General features: G+C 40.9%; 2 protein-coding genes across 3 annotated transcripts; both read left to right on the plus strand.

The window, feature by feature from the left end:
• The first annotated feature begins 3,508 nt into the window (after window positions 1–3,508).
• On the plus strand, window positions 3,509–12,698 carry LOC131934620 (alcohol dehydrogenase [acceptor]-like). Of its 2 annotated transcripts, XM_059290690.1 has the most exons (6): window positions 3,509–3,675; window positions 4,129–4,391; window positions 5,554–5,710; window positions 8,739–8,912; window positions 10,131–11,044; window positions 11,696–12,698. In XM_059290690.1, exons 3-6 carry the CDS (start codon window positions 5,599–5,601, stop codon window positions 12,350–12,352), a joined length of 1,857 nt encoding a protein of 618 aa, XP_059146673.1. In that variant the 5' UTR covers window positions 3,509–3,675; window positions 4,129–4,391; window positions 5,554–5,598; the 3' UTR covers window positions 12,353–12,698. The 2 variants fall into 2 exon arrangements, with proteins under 2 accessions (XP_059146673.1, XP_059146674.1); XM_059290691.1 differs by lacking the exon at window positions 3,509–3,675 and having other exon boundaries at window positions 3,888–4,391.
• An 841-nt stretch (window positions 12,699–13,539) lies between these two features.
• On the plus strand, window positions 13,540–21,190 carry LOC131934619 (putative GMC-type oxidoreductase Mb1310). Its single transcript, XM_059290689.1, has 5 exons — window positions 13,540–14,524; window positions 14,967–15,114; window positions 17,883–18,056; window positions 18,720–19,657; window positions 20,160–21,190. Exons 2-5 carry the CDS (start codon window positions 14,994–14,996, stop codon window positions 20,898–20,900), a joined length of 1,974 nt encoding a protein of 657 aa, XP_059146672.1. The 5' UTR covers window positions 13,540–14,524; window positions 14,967–14,993; the 3' UTR covers window positions 20,901–21,190.
• Window positions 21,191–21,400: the final 210 nt, after the last annotated feature.

The following is a 21,400-nucleotide window of genomic DNA, read 5'->3' on the forward strand; positions in this document are numbered from 1 at the left end:
ACACAGCAGGCTGTATGTGACAGACACTGCAAGCTGTATGTGACAGACACTACAGGCTGTATGTGACAGACATTACAGGCTATATGTGACAGACACTGCAGGCTGTATGTGACAGTGCAGGCTGTATGTGACACTACAGGCTGTATGTGACAGTGCAGGCTGTATGGGACAGTGCAGGCTGTATGTGACAGTGCAGGCTGTATGGGACAGTGCAGGCTGTATGTGACAGTGCAGGCTGTATGTGACAGTGCAGGCTGTATGGGACAGTGCAGGCTGTATGGGACAGTGCAGGCTGTATGTGGCAGACACTACAGGCTGTATGTGACAGTGCAGGCTGTATGTGACAGACAGTGCAGGCTGTATGTGACAGTGCAGGCTGTATGGGACAGTACAGGCTGTATGTGACAGTGCAGGCTGTATGGGACAGTGCAGGCTGTATGTGACAGTGCAGGCTGTATGGGACAGTGCAGGCTGTATGTGACAGTGCAGGCTGTATGTGACAGTGCAGGCTGTATGTGACAGTGCAGGCTGTATGGGACAGTGCAGGCTGTATGGGACAGTGCAGGCTGTATGTGGCAGACACTACAGGCTGTATGTGACAGTGCAGGCTGTATGTGACAGACAGTGCAGGCTGTATGTGACAGTGCAGGCTGTATGGGACAGTGCAGGCTGTATGGGACAGTGCAGGCTGTATGGGACAGTGCAGGCTGTATGTGACAGTGCAGGCTGTATGTGACAGTGCAGGCTGTATGGGACAGTGCAGGCTGTATGGGACAGTGCAGGCTGTATGTGGCAGACACTACAGGCTGTATGTGACAGTGCAGGCTGTATGGGACAGTGCAGGCTGTATGGGACAGTGCAGGCTGTATGTGGCAGACACTACAGGCTGTATGGGACAGTGCAGGCTGTATGGGACAGTGCAGGCTGTATGGGACAGTGCAGGCTGTATGTGACAGTGCAGGCTGTATGTGACAGTGCAGGCTGTATGTGACAGTGCAGGCTGTATGGGACAGTGCAGGCTGTATGGGACGTGCAGGCTGTATGTGGCAGACACTACAGGCTGTATGTGACAGTGCAGGCTGTATGGGACAGTGCAGGCTGTATGTGACAGTGCAGGCTGTATGGGACAGTGCAGGCTGTATGTGACAGTGCAGGCTGTATGGGACAGTGCAGGCTGTATGTGACAGTGCAGGCTGTATGGGACAGTGCAGGCTGTATGGGACAGTGCAGGCTGTATGGGACAGTGCAGGCTGTATGTGACAGTGCAGGCTGTATGGGACAGTGCAGGCTGTATGTGACAGTGCAGGCTGTATGGGACAGTGCAGGCTGTATGGGACAGTGCAGGCTGTATGGGACAGTGCAGGCTGTATGTGGCAGACACTACAGGCTGTATGTGACAGTGCAGGCTGTATGGGACAGTGCAGGCTGTATGTGACAGTGCAGGCTGTATGGGACAGTGCAGGCTGTATGTGACAGTGCAGGCTGTATGTGACAGTGCAGGCTGTATGGGACAGTGCAGGCTGTATGGGACAGTGCAGGCTGTATGTGACAGTGCAGGCTGTATGGGACAGTGCAGGCTGTATGGGACAGTGCAGGCTGTATGTGGCAGACACTACAGGCTGTATGTGACAGTGCAGGCTGTATGTGACAGACAGTGCAGGCTGTATGTGACAGTGCAGGCTGTATGGGACAGTGCAGGCTGTATGGGACAGTGCAGGCTGTATGTGGCAGACACTACAGGCTGTATGTGACAGTGCAGGCTGTATGTGACAGACAGTGCAGGCTGTATGTGACAGTGCAGGCTGTATGGGACAGTGCAGGCTGTATGGGACAGTGCAGGCTGTATGTGACAGACAGTGCAGGCTGTATGTGACAGACAGTGCAGGCTGTATGTGACAGACAGTGCAGGCTGTATGTGACAGACAGTGCAGGCTGTATGTGACAGACAGTGCAGGCTGTACTGTATGTGAAGACTAATGTGCCATAAAACATGATGTGGGTGTAATCAAAACTTCATTTTTTAAATTCCCGGTGATAAAATCATCATTGAATGATCTTGTCCAAGTTTTTCTTTAGTGAAGGCATAGACAACCTGTGTGAACAATCGTCAAGCGTATAGACACGGGCATTCTTACAGCTATTGCTGTCCAATCGGGCATAGCTTCAGCATGGGGCATAGCTTCAGCCATGGGGCATAGCTTCAGCCATGGGGCATAGCTTCAGCCATGGGGCATAGCTTCAGCCATGGGGCATAGCTTCAGCCATGGGGCATAGCTGTTTGTCCTGCAGCAATGACACATCTCGCTTTCATGAAAGCAGGTGGTGAACCCAGGGGGTGACACACCCCTTTTCCAGCTGAACACAGAGGGTGACACATCCCTTTTCCAGCTGAACACAGAGGGTGACACATCCCTTTTCCAGCTGAACACAGAGGGTGACACATTTCCCTTCTTTAAGATTTATCTAGTCAATGTTTTCCCCAAGTGTTTTTGTTTTTATTTATGTGAGATTGTCAATAGATGACAGTTCACTCTTTGGTGAATTTTTAAACAGCCGTATGTTTGTCCGAACGTCACACTTTCATATCACCCTCCACCCCTTTTTTTCACACATCACAAAAGTCTTCTCCCTACCCAAAGAGTGCCGTCATTTATAGACGATCATTATTGATGGGTTTTTTTTACCCATCTTAAAAAAATTGTTGCTACACAGTGTTTTTTTTAAAGATGTATTTTTGTTAAACAATAATCTGATAAGCTTCAACAGTATTTGTGTTATAATGTCACGACACGTTACAGCAGGGAAATAAACCAGAATTGATCATAAAAAGTTTTGTTGTTGTTGTTGTTTAATCGATTGACTAACACTAGAGAAATCTGATAGACATTGTTTTTTTGAGCTTACACTGACAAAGCTGAACATTTTAAGTTTGTAAACAAAACCCACGTGACGAAGCTGCTATAATTAGACTCCTGTTGTAAACATCGGTCACGTGGTCCAAACCCCCATTCAGAACACCATCCGTGTGCTGCTGTTGGGTGTAAACACGTAGGCTGGGGTAAAATCAAGTTTTTGTTTTACAACACGTAGTTCGGTATCAGCTTCTCTCAGCGTGCAAACAGGAGTGTGTTATCCGTGACATACTTGTTACGGATGGACATGTCACTATTGGAAACAAGATTACCTACTTATTTCGTAGTGACCTACATTTTTCAGATTGATAAGCCTCGATAGGTACCAGGTTAACCTACTTAGACCACATTGACCTACTTGCAACACCCGGTTTCACTGTCACGCCATGGTTTTTATCAGTCTGACCTACTTATATTACATGACCTACTCTCATCGCCTAGTTTTGTCTCACTGACCTACTTGTACGAGCCTGTCCTACTTGTGTTACGGGTTAACGAGTGCATTAAGACGTGTTTACGATGAGTGAAACAACACATTGATGTAGCCAACAGGAAACGGTCTAGACCTGCCCCCAGTACATAACAAAACAGCCGTTGTTACGATGCACTCCGTTATAATCTCGTATCACTAGATTTTTTCGCTTAATCTAAACATTTTTTTTTCAGCTAAAAAAAAAAGTTCTTTTGGCAGTGTGGGAAAATATATTTTATGCTGTGAATTTTATTTCTGACATCAATATTTGCAGTTCTTTTTTCTTATAACGTAGGTATACATTTTTTTAAAAGTTTATTTATTTTCTCATGTCAAATGTAGAGGGCAGTAGTTGGCACTACGCTGCTCATGCAGGATTAAGACTTCAAATATAAAATCATCAACGTGTAGTTTTATTCCTTAACTTCAGTTCTTGGATATCATAAAGTCAATTCATGTAGTCAAGTCGCGTTGCTTTTATTTTTTTTAAATATTGAGTTGCCGCCCTTTTCAGGGGAGTTAACTGTTCTAAGAACGATAACTGTTGTCTAGCAGTGACATCAACGTTTCGATCTTTGAGCTCCACAAGGGTGCACAAGATCGTATAAATGTCGAAAACATAGAATCATAACAGAGGGAGTGTTCATTGAAGTCTAGTAACACGTGACAGCAATGGGCTTTATTCGCTCTACTTGCCATTAAATATATTTTTTGTGTGTTCCAAACTCGGCCGTATAAAAACAGGTCATAAACAAGTGAAGGCGAGACTCCAAGACAGGTGTGCCGGATGTTTTACAGTGGCTCAACATCTGTCTACCTGTAGGTAACTACTGGACGCTGCTTACCTGACCCTGACTGTACGTTAATTCCCATTGTCCAGAACTTTAGATTTCAGAGCTCACAGCGTCAAAGACTTCCTCGACTGAAATTGAAAGTGAAATATTTTTTCAAAGTTACATTTCGCGGCATCAAAATCTGGTTGACTCCAATAGGCCTGCAACATTATTGTAAGTTATATGTTTACTTAACCATAAAAAAATTATAACTAATTACAGAAACAGGTGAACTCTACTTCATTCGCCCCATGAGCCGTCAGGTTCGAAAAGAGAATTTTTTTTTTACTTTCATATATATATATATATATATATATATATATATATATATATATATATATATATATATATATATATATATATATATATATATATAGGAAAACCGCCCTAATGCTAACAAGTGAGTCCGACACACCACACAAACAGTGAAAGCCGAGAGAGCTTTATGTTTTATGTGAGACTTATTAAAACAAGAATTGATTGCCTTCACATTTGTGAACATAAAGACGCACCCCGCTGTTGTTTTGAATAAAAGACTCGGTCATGACAAAGGTATTTTAATTAGTTGTTTACCCACGTCGTACCACAATGAGTGTTGTGGGAACGTGTGACTGACTTTCACGTCTAAATAATTGGTGCGTCCCGACCTCCGCGCGCAGATGGTATTGTGCCAGATACATTTTATGTCATGCATGTGAAACTACAGCAACTGAATGTATTTGCCATCTCTTTAATCTACTATTATATTTCTCGAACTTGATTTACCTACAACATTAGTTCGATAGAAATTAAAGTATATATTTAATGCTGTCATTTTTTATTTTAAATGGAGTGGTCAGAGTTTTTTTTTTCTTTTAAATATGAGTAAAAATATCAAATTCAGGGGACTGCCATTTATATTGGGTATTAAGGGGATATATGTTTGTTTTTAATTCGTATGACTAATTAATGTAAATGTACTGCTTTATTTCCAATTACTGAACAAGTTAATTGTTTTTTTAAATTACAGTATTAGCTCATTTGTTTCTGATTTCAGTATAAGTTAATCTAATTGTTTCTTTATTTTAATATCAGTTCATCTAATTCTGATTTTTTCATGATCAAAGTTTCTTCTAGCATCTCTTCGCCCCCCCCCCCCCCCCGAAGAAAGTCTACCGCCCCCCGAACGAAATTAAATTTATATGGTAAATATATACTTTTAACAGTGTCCGCCCCCCTCCCCCCGAAGTCTACCGCCCCCCCCCCCCCCCGAAATTTTCAAATGCCCCCCCCCCCCGGAGAAAAAAGTCTGGAAGAAACACTGATCATGATTTCACCATATTGTTTCTGATTTCAGAACAAGTTTACTAATTACCGAACACGTCCCTAACCTTCCCACATAATGCGTGCTTTAACGGCCACTCTGCTGTCATGTGCTGTCCTGAATGCTGTCATCTTTGCTGTCATGAGCCATATCGTGACAGAAACCAGAGCTTCATATGACTACATTGTTGGTGAGTGATTTATTGGTGGTTTATTGGTGATTTATTGGTGATTTATTGGTGATTTATTGGTGACTTGTGATTTATTAGTGATTTATTGGTGACTTATTGGTGATTTATTGGTGATTTATTGGTGATTTGTCGGTGACTTGTGATTTATTAGTGATTTATAAGTGATTTATTAGTGATTTATTAGCAATTAGCAACGCGTTTAGATGACGCTATCACACCGTGTGTCACTACTCCCGTGGGGTGGCGATGGGTTTTCTGAGGGGTCGACTACTTAAACAGATAACTACAATAAAATCGGCTTTACGAATTTGTCTAAAAATGGCATCAAGAAAACTAATCGCGCATTGCACACAAAGTTATTGTTGGTCATTACTTTACGAACCCTAAGTTAGATGTTCAATCATTTTTTATCATACTTTAAATTTTTGAATTTCGATTACATTTTACTTTTTTGTCTTCGGTAAAAGATAAAGCAAATTAATTTTTTTCAACCAACTCCTGTTGTAATCTCCTTCTCTCGGCATCTATGTAGTTGTAGCGATCCATCTTAAGACCACGGTAATTATGGCTCAAAATAAAATGAACCCTCATAGTTTTAAGACCGTAGGGTTGACCTTGTGAATATTTAAGAAAATAACAAATGTTGTGAATCGCATTTTTAGTTAGAGAAATGTTTGAATCTAGTTAACGTTTAATATATTTTTTTTGTATCGATGAAGATATAAATGATAAATTAGAGTTTACAAATGACTAAAGTAGTTCGACATTGAATCAAACGTTGATTAAAGTAATCAAAATTCATAGTTAATGGGCCTGGAATATGAGTCAAAAATATTAGGTAGTGTATAAATAGGAGTGTATATTAATTGTATCTAATTGCGTCTAATTGATAGTTTTTATGTCGACTAATTGTCTAACTGATAGTTTTTATGTCGACTAATTGTCTATCTGATAGTTTTTATGTCGACTAATTGTCTATCTGATAGTTTTTATGTCGACTAATTGTCTAACTGATAGTTTTTATGTCGACTAATTGTCTAACTGATAGTTTTTATGTCGACTAATTGTCTATCTGATAGTTTTTATGTCGACTAATTGTCTATCTGATAGTTTTTATGTCGACTAATTGTCTAACTGATAGTTTTTATGTCGACTAATTGTCTAACTGATAGTTTTTAAGTCGACTAATTGTCTAACTGATAGTTTTTATGCCGACTAGTTGTCTATCTGATAGTTTTTATGTCGACTAATTGTCTAACTAATAGTTTTTATGTCGACTAATTGTCTAACTAATAGTTTTTATGTCGACTAATTGTCTATCTGATAGTTTTTATGTCGACTAATTGTCTAACTAATAGTTTTTATGTCGACTAATTGTCTAACTAATAGTTTTTATGTCGACTAATTGTCTATCTGATAGTTTTTATGTCGACTAATTGTCTAACTAATAGTTTTTATGTCGACTAATTGTCTAACTAATAGTTTTTATGTCGACTAGTTGTCTAACTGATAGTTTTTATGTCGACTAAGCGTATTTTAAAATCGTGCTAAATCCAGGACACGGTCGTTCAACCTCCTGGTTTAAATTTTTTATTGTTACATAAACACCAGGCGACCTTCCTAGCTACGTTCTTTTCTTCAACATTTTCTTAAAACTATGAATTTGGGGGGGGGGGGGGGGGGGGGGGGCGTGTTGACATGACCTGTGTAAGACGTTATAGCTCTCATTTCACGTGAAGGGAATCACGTAGTTTTGTTGGCCAAATGTGGGTAGTTTTGTAATGTGGGTAACTTGGTTGGACAAAATGGGTTAGCTTTGTTGGCCAATATGGGTAGCTTTGTTGGCCAATGTGGGTATCTTTGTTGGCCAATGTGGGTAGTTTTGTGGGCCAATGTGGGTAGCTTTGTTGGCCAATGTGGGTAGTTGGCCGATGTGGGTAGCTTTGTTGGCCAATGTGGGTAGCTTTGTTGGCCAATGTGGGCAGCTTTGTTGGCCAATGTGGGTAGCTTTGTTGGCCAATGTGGGTAGCTTTGTTGGCCAATGTGGGTAGCTTTGTTGGCCAATGTGGGTAGCTTTGTTGGCCAATGTGGGTAGCTTTGTTGGCCAATGTTGGTAGCTTTGTTGGCCAATGTGGGTAGCTTTGTTGGCCAATGTTGGTAGCTTTGTTGGCCAATGTGGGTAGCTTTGTTGGCCAATGTGGGTAGCTAAGTTGGCCAATGTGGGTAGTTGGCCAATGTTGGTAGCTTTGTTGGCCGATGTGGGTAGCTTTGTTGGCCAATGTGGGTAGTTGGCCAATGTGGGTAGCTTTGTTGGCCGATGTGGGTAGCTTTGTTGGCCAATGTGGGTAGCTTTGTTGGCCAATGTGGGTAGCTTTGTTGGCCAATGTGGGTAGATTTGTTGGCCAATGTGGGTAGCTTTGTTGGCCAATGTGGGTAGTTTTGTTGGCCAATGTGGGTAGCTTTGTTGGCCAATGTGGGCAGCTTTGTTGGCCAATGTGGGTAGCTTTGTTGGCCAATGTGGGTAGCTTTGTTGGCCAATGTGGGTAGATTTGTTGGCCAATGTGGGTAGCTTTGTTGGCCAATGTGGGTAGTTTTGTTGGCCAATGTGGGTAGCTTTGTTGGCCAATGTGGGTAGCTTTGTTGGCCAATGTGGGTAGATTTGTTGGCCAATGTGGGTAGCTTTGTTGGCCAATGTGGGTAGTTTTGTTGGCCAATGTGGGTAGCTTTGTTGGCCAATTTGGGTAACTCTTTTGCTCAATGTAATGTTTCCTGGCCAATAAGAAAAGATTTATATAGAAAACACATACTTTCATCAGTGTGTGTGGGTGTGGGGGGTTGGGTGGGTGTTCAGGTGCCTGTACCGGTGCTTCTATAGGTGCCTGTACAGGTAGGTGTGCAGATGGGCGTACAGGTGTGTCCAGATGGGTGTACAGGTGGGTTTTCATGTGGGTGATACCCAGGCTAATGTAACATTCACTACAATTCCTCTCAAAACTCACCCTATACATTGAACGTATTTTCTCCCCAGTGGGGGCGGGCTCGGCTGGGTCAGTGGTGGCCAGCCGTCTCTCAGAGGATCGTGACGTCACGGTGCTATTAATAGAACAAGGGGCAGACTATCGTAACTACACTGACATCAACGTCCCTGGTCTGACCCATAAAGTGTGGACACTGCCGAACATCCTGAAGACCTATAGCTCAGGTAACCTTTAGCTCAGGTAACCTTTAGCTCAGGTAACTTTACCTCAGGTAACCTATAGCTCAGGTAACCTATTGCTCAGGTAACCTATTGCTCAGGTAACCTATAGCTCAGGTAACCTATAGCTCATGCAACCTTTAGCTCAGGTAACCTTTAGCTCAGGTAACCTATAGCTCAGGTAACTTTCACCTCAGGTAACCTTTACCTCAGGTAGCTTATAGATCAGGTAACCTTTACCTTAGGTAACCTATAGCTCAGGTAATCTTTAGCTCAGGTAACCTATAGCTCAGGTAACCTTTAGCTCAGGTAAACTTTACCTCCGGTAGTCTATAGCTCAGGTAACCTTTACCTCAGGTAACCTATAGCTCAGGTAATCTTTAGCTCAGGTAAGCTATAGCTCAGGTAACCAAATAGCTCAGGTAATCTTTATCTCAGGTAACCTATAGCTCAGGTAACTTTTACCTCAGGTAACCTATAGCTCAGGTAACCTTTACCTCAGGTAAGCTATAGCTCAGGTAACCTTAACCTCAGGTAAGCTATAGCTCAGGTAACCTTTATCCATCTATTTTACTAACTTGTCTTTCACTACTCTATAGGTGATTGTTTTCTAGTTTCGTTATTCTTCTACATTATTTTGATCATGTAACTTTTGTTTTATTACATTGATTTCAGGAGTTTTCTTAAGATAATTAGTAGTGTCTTGTTAAGGTAATTGTTTGTTTTGTTATTTTATCTTGCGCTGTTTTAATTTGTGTTATTTTTTTATAAAGAGGAATATACTAAAGAAAAAGGAAAAACTTAACTGGTATCTTTGTTGTCTTTTTCTGGTAACATTTTTTCCCCGCACAGTTGAAATATGAACACATGCGATGTTGTTTTGTTATGGTTTTGGAGTTTGTATTTATATATACAGTTTTGGTCGAGTAAGACAGAGTACTTTTTTTTAACGACAAAGATAAACGTAAACAGAGTTTCTTCCAGGCATCTCTTAGCCCCCCCCCCCCACCCCCACACCCACGGAAAAAGTCTACCCCCCCCCCCAACAGGAAATGAAATGTATATAGAAAACATATACTTTTATCGCTGTCCGCCACCACCCCCCCCATTCCCTCCTCCCCTCCCTCCCCGAAAATATCAAGTGCCCCCCCCCCCCCCGGAGAAAAAAGTCTGGAAGAAACACTAACCGTATTTTAAAAATATTTGTTTTGCTGATGTCCATAGAACCAAGGGGAGAGAAATACAAAAGTTTAAAGAATGGCACGCTCAAGTTCAAGGCCGCGACGGCCCTAGGGGGCACCAGCCTCATCTACGGCCTGGGTTACTTCCGGGGGGACCGGCAGGACTATGAAAGATGGTACCGACACACTGGTGACGTAGGCTGGCGGTACAGTCACGTGATGCCCTACTTCCGGAAGATCGAGCAGGTGATGAACCCCGAATTAGTGGGTTCCGTGTATCGCGGCACTACCGGACAGATACCGGTAACCCGGACAAATTCTTTGTACCCCCTGACGGACAAACTGATTCAGGCGGCTATTGAATCAGGGTATCAGTTCAACGAGGACTTCAATGGGGAGAAACTCGAAGGCGTGTCTAGAACTCAATGTAATATTAAAGAAGGGGAGAGATGGGGCTCGGCTAGGGTTTATCTGTACCCTGCCTTAACTCGGCCTAACTTAGACGTGTTGCTGAACGCACGGGCTGAGAAGATTCTCTTCCACGCAGGTCAAGTTGTTGGCGTCCACGTTGTCAGTGGTAGAACTCTTCAGGTTAACGTCACAAAGGAGGTGGTTGTGTCTGCGGGGGTGTTTGGCTCGCCTAAGCTTCTTCTGCTGTCTGGGGTGGGGCCGAGGAAGCACTTGGAGGAGATGAAAATACCTGTGGTGTCTGATTTACCTGTGGGGGAGAATCTGCAGGATCATGTTTTGTTTGATCTGGCGGTGGCTGTCAATGAGACGTTGGTGCCACCAAAAGTGTTGAGCCTGCCGTGGGTGGGGGAGATGTACAGGGTTCTAAAGCAAGGACCCCTGGCTGTATCGGACGCGGGGGTACATCTTCACGTCAGTACGGGGGGTGAGGACTGGCCGGATGTGAAGGTCGCCTTTCGTTTTTCTGTGGCTACTACGGCAGCAATGGTGAGTACAGGTGTGTGGTGGTGGGTGTGTGGTGGTGAGTGTGCGGTGGTGGGTGTGTGGTGGTAGGTGTTTGGAGATGGGTGTGTTATGGTGGGTGTGTTATGGTGGGTGTGTTGTGGTGGGTGTGTTGTGGTGGATGGGTTGTGTTGTGGTGGATGGGTTGTGTTGTGGTGGATGGGTTGTGTTGTGGTGGGTGTGTTGTGGTGGCCATGTTATGTTGTTTATGTTGTGGTGGCTGTGTTGTGTTGGCTGTGTTTTGTTGGGTGTGTTGTGTTGTGGTGGGTTTCTTGTGTTGGTGTGGCTGTGTTTTGTTATGGTGTTGTGTTGTGGTGGCTGTGTTGTTGTAGCAGTGTTGTGGTTGGTAAAACGGTGATGCTGTTCTTACCTTATATGTCAAGCTTGTATATAAATGTAAGTTGAAAAGATAACAGCTTACAATTTCTCTCGGGATTTTCGCAAAGTTTTGTAGAATATAGTCTCATACAACTATCCGATACCTTGAGCGAAGCATACATTATTTGTATATTTTAAACATGAAGAATCCATTTATTTTTAGAGGAAAATATTAAAAACTTAAAATAGCAATATTTATTACTAAAATGATGTTCACGTCTCTCTGGTTTATATAACGACATGTATGTATCGTTCCAGCTGAATGACTACGACCCGCAGACCGTGACTGACCTCGCCAGACGTGACAACGTCACCAACGGCTTCACCATGTTGCTCATGGCAACCAGACCTTCCAGTTCCAGCCTGCTCCGGCTCCGGAGCGACCAGCCGGACGATGACGTCATCGTCCACCTCAACTACCACGACAAACCGGAAGATGCGCAGACGCTGGTGCGCGCTGTCCGGGTGTGCCAGAAACTCCTCCACACCCCCGCCATGGCGGAGATTGGCGCCACGCTGGTGGATACCACGCGATTGACGGTGTGTAAAGAACACGAGTACGACTCGGATAACTACTGGGCATGCGCGGTCAAAGCGAGGCCGTTGAGCTACTACCACCAGGTGGGCACGTGCAAGATGGGGCCCGGGGGTGACCCCACCAGCGTGGTGGACAGCCAGCTGAGGGTGAGGGGTGTCCGGGGCGTGAGGGTGGCCGACGCCTCTGTGATGCCCTTCATCACCACAGCTAACACGTACGCCGCCACCGTCATGATTGGGGAGAAGGTGGTCGACTTGATCAAAGGGAAGTCACTGCCGCCGTTTACAGAAGGCAACAACGGCATGAGTTGCTTCAGGTTGAATATGAGCTTGTGTTTGATGTGTGCCATGTGTTTGATGGTAGGTGTAGTATTTTAAATAAAACAAACGTAGATGTGTACAAAACAATGTAAAAAAATAGTAATCAAGTATTTTTTTTATTTTTTTATTGAAGTTAAATGAGAACGATCTTTATTTTGATACCCCCCCCCCCTCAACTCAATGTATATTACCGCAAAATGTAGACCCCCACCCCGAGGAACATCCCCACAAAACACCTCTCCCCAACCTTTCCCCCACCGCTCTCCCGTGTGTGACGTCATGGATGCTTTTTCCCCCGATGACTTGACCTCTAAGACCGACCAACTCGACATCAACATATTTTTCAACGAAACATATTTACGTGATTTTTTTTTCTGAATACAAATTTTTCTCTTTACTAAAATGAGATTTGTTATTAATAGTTATTATATATATTTTAATTAAAACTATTATTTTTGTATTGTTTTTATGTGTACTTAACTCGGTCGTTACACTTATGTCATTTTTATTTCAAGCTATTATTCTAGGTAGTAATTTAATATACTGTTTTTGTTGTTTTTAACTCGATTAACGATTTTTAAATACTGTTCTATTAATGCGTTTATATTTCAGTTTGTGTATGTATGTTTATGTGTATGTGTGGGAGGGGGGGAGACTAGAACACAATCAAGCCACCTTGACACAATCAAACACATGTAAACAAACACATGTAAACAAACACATGTAAACAAACACATGTAAACAAACCCATGTAAACAAACCCATGTAAACAAACCCATGTAAACAAACCCATGTAAACAAACACATGTAAACAAACACATGTAAACAAACACATGTAAACAAACACATGTAAACAAACACATGTAAACAAACACATGTAAACAAACACATGTAAACAAACACATGTAAACAAACACATGTAAACAAACACATGTAAACAAACACATGTAAACAAATGCATGTAAACAAACACATGTAAACAAACACATGTAAACAAACACATGTAAACAAAAACGTAAAAAACCAACATCTCAACAAGCATATGTAAACAAACTAAGTAAACAACACATGTAATAAAACACATGTAAACAAAAAAACACATGAAAACAACACATGTAAAAAACATGCAAACAGACATATATCAACAAACACATGTAAACAAAAACCCATCTAAAACCACATGTAAATAAATACATGTAAACAAAACGTAAAAAAAACCACATGTAAACAAATACATGTAAACACATACATGTAAACAAAAACATGTAAACAAACACATGTAAACAAACACATGTAAACAAACACATGTAAATAAACACATGTAAACAACCACATGTAAACAAAAACATGTAAACAAACACATGTAAACAAACACACGTAAACAAACACATGTAAACAAACACATAAACAAAACTACCCAACTACGGCAAAAGTGTCAGCTCACACGTTGTTTACCTATCTATAAAATAATTGTGTCTTGTTGTGAGTGGTCTAGCCCACAGGTCAAGACCCTCTACCAACAATACCTGTCAGGTAGATGCACTAATCCTATTGACCACACACGTCCTGTGGCCAGTGTTTTTATGTACGTCCATAATCTTCCTTTGTTAGTTACCATTGGGTTATGAATGCTACAGCACAGCACAAAGCCATTGTTATAACTTATTGTATTTCTTAACGTGATCAACTGCAATGTCGTCTTCGTTTTGTTTTAAAATTAGAATAATAGAAATATTTTTTTATATAATCTGTTTATGTGAGCTTAATTAACCAACAAATAATGTTAAGAATGCACGATACATTCGTGTTGTTAAAAAAGGTCTTTGTTTGTTACAAAAATGTAATTACCCTATCCAATTTTTTATTTTTTAAAATTTTAGAACAGTAAGATTTAGGTGAACGTTTACAATGAAGGTTTACTTTACGGATCTTATATGAATAGAGACAGATGAGGTGGGGTTTAGAAAATTTGGTGCAAGCAATTACAAAAGTAAATTGGGAAAATGTGAAGGTGCGACAATTGTTCGAGTTTGGCTTTCACGTTTGGGGAGCCATGGTCCAATAATAAACAAGGGTGTATTGACTTTCGTCATTGGTCGTTCAAATCTAGAGCTATGCGGATCAATATTTGAGGGTCAATAGCCCCGGAGTTGGTTTGATAAAAAGGAATTTGATTTTCTTGAAGTGGTTTAAAGTCTGACAAGTCTTGGAGAGTAAGCTTGCTTTAATGTAAGTTTATTTTGTTTTAATTTAACAATTTAATCATTTCTGTTTGGACTAAGAATTTTTTTTAAAATAATCTAATTTAAAGTAAGTGTGGAAGATTATATGCCATCTTGGTTTCTTTTAACTTTTTTTATTTTTTGTAGGGAATTCTAATTTTTAAAATAACTTTATAAAAGTGAAAGATAGTGTTCCATCTTGCTTTCTTTTTTACGTATACATAGCTAGTTTATGATTTTCTTAATTTTTTTAATTTAAAAAATGTAAATTGAAAGCAATTTTTAGCAATACGTCTACTTTATTTATTGTATAAACAACATCAGTTATATTTTTCAATAAAATTAAAATAAACCTTTCTGAGATGTATAAAATATTGTTGACGTGTACAGTTGGCCCATGCACACATCAATAAAACAAAAATTTCAAACGCTACAACAACACATCTTAGATAAACAGGTGACCAGTCAGCCTGACGATGAAAGTACGGAGTACCGATAATGTTTGCTGGTGGAGTCTTCACGTGTTCACGATACTGGGTATCGCTGGAGGCAAAGAATTCGTGACACAGCCTAGAGTTGACTACGATTACATTGTAGGTCAGTAAACACAACTCATTACGTCATTCATTGCCGTTGGGGATACTTTTGATCCTACTTTTATTTCACTAAACTTGAGCATTTATTTTCATGTATTTTGATACATTCGCAATTCAGACGTGCACCTTTATGCAAACACGTGCGCTGTTATGTAATTTGGTATCTTGTAAAAGTATCTTTGATGTTTAATTTACTTCCCTAAAGGTCAAATATACATCAATGTGCATTTTTATGATATTAAGTTATCTGTTATGCAATTCGGTACCTTTTAAAGCTGCTTTGATCTTTGATTTACTTCACTGAGCATCATATTCATCTATGTGCATCTTTATGCATATTTATGCCTTGTTACGTAATTCGGTATCTTGTAAAAGTATCTTTAATCTTTTATTTACTTCCCTAAGCGTAAAATATGCATTATGTGCATCTTAATACTAAATTTGGCCTAGTTACATAATTCGGCATCTTTTAAAGTTCCTTTGATATTTAATTTTCTTTCCTAGGCGCCCAATATGCATCAATGTGCATATTGTTGCATATTTATGACTAGTTACGTAATTCGGTATCTTTTAAAGTTCCTTTGATATTTAATTTTCTTTCCTAGGCGCCCAATATGCATCAATGTGCATATTTTTGCATATTTATGACTAGTTACGTAATTCTGCATCTTTGAAAGTTCCTTTGATCTTTAATTTACTTCCCTAAGCGCCAAAATGAATAACTGTGCATATTTTTGCATATTTATGACTAGTTACGTAATTCGGTATCTTTTAAAGTTCCTGTGATCTTTAATGTTCTTCCCTAGGCGCCCAATATGCGTCAATGTGCATATTTTTGCATATTTATGACTAGTTACGTAATTCGGTATCTCTTAAAGATCCTTTGATCTTTAATTTTCTTTTCTATGCGCCAAATATGAATCAATGTGCATATTTTTGCATATTTATGACTAGTTACGTAATTCGGCATCTTTTAAAGTTCCTTTGATATTTAATTTTCTTTCCTAGGCGCCCAATATGCATCAATGTGCATATTTTTGCATATTTATGACTAGTTACGTAATTCGGTATCTTTTAAAGATCCTGTTATCTTGAATTTTCTTTTCTATGCGCCAAATATGCATCAATGTGCATATTTTTGCATATTTATGACTAGTTACGTTATTCGGTATCTTTTAAAGATCCTTTGATCTTGAATTTTCTTTTCTATGCGCCAAATATGCATCAATGTGCATATTTTTGCATATTTATGACTAGTTACGTAATTCGGTATCTTTTAAAGTTCCTTTGATCTTTAATTTACTTCCCTAAGCGCCAAAATGAATAACTGTGCATATTTTTGCATATTTATGACTAGTTACGTAATTCTGCATCTTTGAAAGTTCCTTTGATCTTTAATTTACTTCCCTAAGCGCCAAAATGAATAACTGTGCATATTTTTGCATATTTATGACTAGTTACGTAATTCGGCATCTTTTAAAGTTCCTTTGATATTTAATTTTCTTTCCTAGGCGCCCAATATGCATCAATGTGCATATTTTTGCATATTTATGACTAGTTACGTAATTCGGTATCTTTTAAAGATCCTGTTATCTTGAATTTTCTTTTCTATGCGCCAAATATGCATCAATGTGCATATTTTTGCATATTTATGACTAGTTACGTTATTCGGTATCTTTTAAAGATCCTTTGATCTTGAATTTTCTTTTCTATGCGCCAAATATGCATCAATGTGCATATTTTTGCCTATTTATGACTAGTTACGTAATTCGGTATCTTTTAAAGTTCCTTTGATCTTTAATTTACTTCCCTAAGCGCCAAAATGAATAACTGTGCATATTTTTGCATATTTATGACTAGTTACCTAATTCGGTATCTTTTAAAGTTCCTTTGATCTTTAATTTACTTTCCTAAGCGCCAAAATGAATCACTGTGCATATTTTTTGCATATTTATGACTAGTTACGTAATTCGGTATCTTTTAAAGTTCCTTTGATCTTTAATCTTCTTCCCAAAGCGCCAAATATGCATCAATGTGCATATTTTTGCATATTTATGACTAGTTACGTAATTCGGTATCTTTTAAAGTTCCTTTGATCTTTAATTTACTTCCCTAAGCGCCAAAATGAATAACTGTGCATATTTTTGCATATTTATGACTAGTTACCTAATTCGGTATCTTTTAAAGTTCCTTTGATCTTTAATTTACTTTCCTAAGCGCCAAAATGAATCACTGTGCATATTTTTTGCATATTTATGACTAGTTACGTAATTCGGTATCTTTTAAAGTTCCTTTGATCTTTAATCTTCTTCCCAAAGCGCCAAATATGCATCAATGTGCATATTTTTGCATATTTATGACTAGTTACGTAATTCGGTATCTTTTAAAGTTTTTTTATCTTTAACTTTCTTTCCTAAGGGTCATATGCGCATTAATGTGTATCTTTATTTATTTACTCACTAAATTTCGTAATTTGCTTCCTTCTTAAGTTTCTTTGTCTATATTTCCATCCATCGACTCTCCGAATCATGTAATTCGCCATCTCCCGACTTTACATTAGTAAAGTTGTTTTGTGCATTAAGTCAAGCGTACCTCTATGTGTGATGTATTAATTATACTCTACTATGTGTGATATGTCATTGAAACAGCTGAACTCTACTTCATCTGCCTCATGTGGGCACAAACGGATAAAGAAGATGAGGTGTGACATATTATATAAATACCTGTCAACAAAATGTTCTGTTCACCCCCCCCCCCCCCCCCTTACAGTTGGAGCCGGTTCTGCCGGCGCAGTTGTGGCCAACCGGCTGTCTGAGAACCCCAACGTGACCGTCCTGTTAGTGGAGCGAGGGGGAGATGACCGGAATATCGAGAGCATCAGAGTACCGGCCCTTGCTAAAGATACGTGGGGCGACGCCCGTCTCATGAAGTACTACTTCAGTGGTAAGTTCTTGAAGTACTCGCTCAGTGTTAAGTTAATAAAGTACTATCTCAGTGTTAAGTTAATGAAGTACTATCTCAGTGTTAAGTTAATGAAGTACTACTTCAGTGGTAAGCTCTTGAAATACTATTTCAGTAGCAAGTTTATGAAATACTAACTCAGTGTTAAAGTGATGAAGTACTATTTCAGTGGTAAGTTCGCTGGCTAAACTACTAGACAGTAGCATATTATTTTTCCATAACTTCCCTGCAGTTTGTTGGGTTTTTTTTTAAATTGGAACAAATAATAAAAACACATTTCATTTACTGAACTGGGTTTAAATTTTGCATAAAACAATTTTAAAAACCCAGTTATTTTGGTCACAAATCATTCTTACTGTTAGTGGTTAGAAGTAGAAATGGACTTGTTTTATTTGTTTATTTTAAAACGACCAATTCGAAAAAAATGCCTTCCTGCTTACTATTGTTACCGTAATTGAATAAATGAATAAATGAATAAATGAATACATGAATAAATGACTGATGGTGTTATTTTCACCACAAATATGATTCGTTTTTAGTCTAAAAATAAAATAGTCTAATAGTGCAAGGTATACTCCATAGAACACGTGACCTTTCAGAACTTTCTGGACGTTGCTTCATGTTATACCCTCTCTCCCTCACCAGAACCCAACCCAGACCGCTACAAGCACATGGAAAACTTTCAGGCTCAATGGCCCCGGGGCACCGTCCTGGGGGGCTGCAGTAGCATCAACATCCTGACCTTCTTCAGAGGCGCCAGACAAGACTTCCAGAGATGGGCGGAGTACACCGGCGACCAGACCTGGGGATATGATCACGTGCTGTCCTACTTTAAAAAGCTGGAGAACGTCACGAACCCCGAGTTGAGGAGTTCGGTGTACCGTGGTACATCCGGGCCTCTCAGCATTACCAGGTCGATCCCCGTGTACCCGCTCAGCGATAAACTCATCAACGCTTTCATGGAGTCGGGGTACACCTTCAACGAGGACTACAACGGCGTCACTCTTGAAGGGGTCGCCCGGTCCCAGGCCACGATAGAAAACGGGGCGCGGACGAGTACGGCCACGGCGTACATCCATCCCGCGATGCACCGGGCGAATCTTGATATCATGATCAACACCACAGTGACCCGACTGGTCATCAGAAATAACAAAACTGTCGGCGTCCAGATCTCTAGAGCAGGGAGGTCATTTCAAGTCAACGTCACTAAGGAAGTCGTCCTCTCCGCTGGAACTTTTGAGTCACCGAGGCTTCTCATGTTGTCCGGGATAGGCCCCAAAAAACACCTCGAGTCCCTCAACATCTCGGTGGTGGCTGATCTCCCCGTGGGGGAGAACCTGCAAGATCATTTGATCTTTGACCTTGTGGCGTCGTTGAAGAAGCCCGTCCACATGCCCAATCACCTGCTGAATTCTGATTGGGTGGTGGAGGAGTACAAGAGGATGGGGCGTGGCCCCCTGACGGTGCCAGACTCGGGCGTGGCCTTCCACACGAGCACGAGTAACGAGACGAAGGCCCTCGACTGGCCGGACGTCAAGATCTTGTTTTCTCTCATGCCGACCTCCTCGTACGAGATGTTAGTGGTAAGTTTTTAGATGCTAGTGGTAAGTTTTTAGTTTTTTTTATATGTTAGAGTTAAGTCTTATGGGTACCTAATTCACATTAGGGAAAGTAAAGGCGGCTGGGCATAACGTTGAAAAACCTATCCCGTCATATGCCGAGGTCACAGAAACAGGTGAACTCTACTTCACCTGCCACAGGGACCGTCAGGTTCGAAGAGAAAACTTTACTTTTAAGATATCCATGTGGTCTTTAGTTCTTCAAGGAGCATTAGGCTTGGGTTGGGTATTTCATAGTTGACTTTACACCAGATCATATTATAATTGCAAATATTATAAATAAATAAATCGAATAGATGGTACACACTATACGTAAACACTGTAGAACAAAGATTGGAATTAAACCGTGAGAAAGGTCCATTATCGTCTTGTAAAACGTCAACACTTAACCTCCAACATTGTAGGGCTTACTGTACCTTTACGTTACTCATCCAACCTCTCATCGTTGCCCATTCCTCTGTTCCAGCACCACTACAACCACGATGTGGTGAGGGAGTTAGCCTACAGAGACAACATCACCTTCGGATTTTCCTTCTGGCCCCTCTTGATGAGACCCGAAAGTCGCGGTACCGTCAGGCTTCGATCCCGCGACCCCAAGGACGACCTAGCCATCACCCCCAACTACTACGACCGTCAGGAAGACGTGGATACGATGGTGAGAGCGGTGGAGATCTGTAAACAGGTTCTCAAGTCTAAGACGATGGTGGAGCTAGGCGCCGAGCTGGCCGATACCAAACCGTTGAGTAGTTGCTCGCAGTTCGGTATCGATACCAAAGCGTACTGGGGCTGCGTCATACGAGCTAGGCCCCGTACCCTGCATCACGTGTCCGGCACCTGCAAGATGGGATCGTCCGATGACCCGACGGCCGTGGTGGACCCACAGCTCCGCGTCAGAGGGGTGGAAGGGTTGCGGGTGGTGGACGCGTCCATTATGCCGTACGTCGTCTCGACCAACACCAACGCCGCCGTCATCATGATCGGGGAAAAGGCGGCGGACATGATGAAAGGGGAGCAGCTACCACCAACGGTACACAGCGACACCGCCACGACCAGCACCACGACAACAACAACATCCACCACCGCCGCACCTGACCCCGCCACCTCCGGCTTGGATGACGATACATACAACGGACAAACGATGACGTCTGGCCAATGGTACATCACACTTCCGGTGGCCTTGGCCTACTTCATGTCAGCTGTTTTATAAACTTGTCAACAAATCTTTTGTCAACAGAACATATTTAAAAACAGGTGTAAATAGCTGTAAATATGAGTAGGATAACCCTACGCCAAATGGCTAAGTAGATAACCACTACGGATTCGCCATGTAAATATTCACGAAATTTAACTGACTTTTAATTTTAATTAAATATGACATAATTGATGTACAAACCTGTATTGTATTATTTATAAGTATTATTCTAAAACATGACATTTAATTCAATAAGTAAGTAGGACAAACTTGTTTTTGCTCTTACAAATAAATTAACCAAATGCTTTACATGTTTTTGTCTTTCCATTTTATAAAGAATACAAAGTTGATGTCAAATGGCTACTAAGGGGGTCATATATAAATGACGTCACTGTTTGTTGGGGCTTATGACTTCCCTGATCCTCCCCAAAAATGACTTCAGCTAAACCCCAACCCCCATCCCGTTGTTTTTAAGACAATATCTTGTTGTGGGTTGTCTGCTAGCCAGGTCTCGA

This window comes from Physella acuta, unplaced genomic scaffold (genome assembly GCF_028476545.2).
Source record: "Physella acuta isolate Inbredline_101_S28 unplaced genomic scaffold, ASM2847654v3 ptg000114l, whole genome shotgun sequence".
NCBI lineage: Eukaryota > Metazoa > Mollusca > Gastropoda > Physidae > Physella > Physella acuta.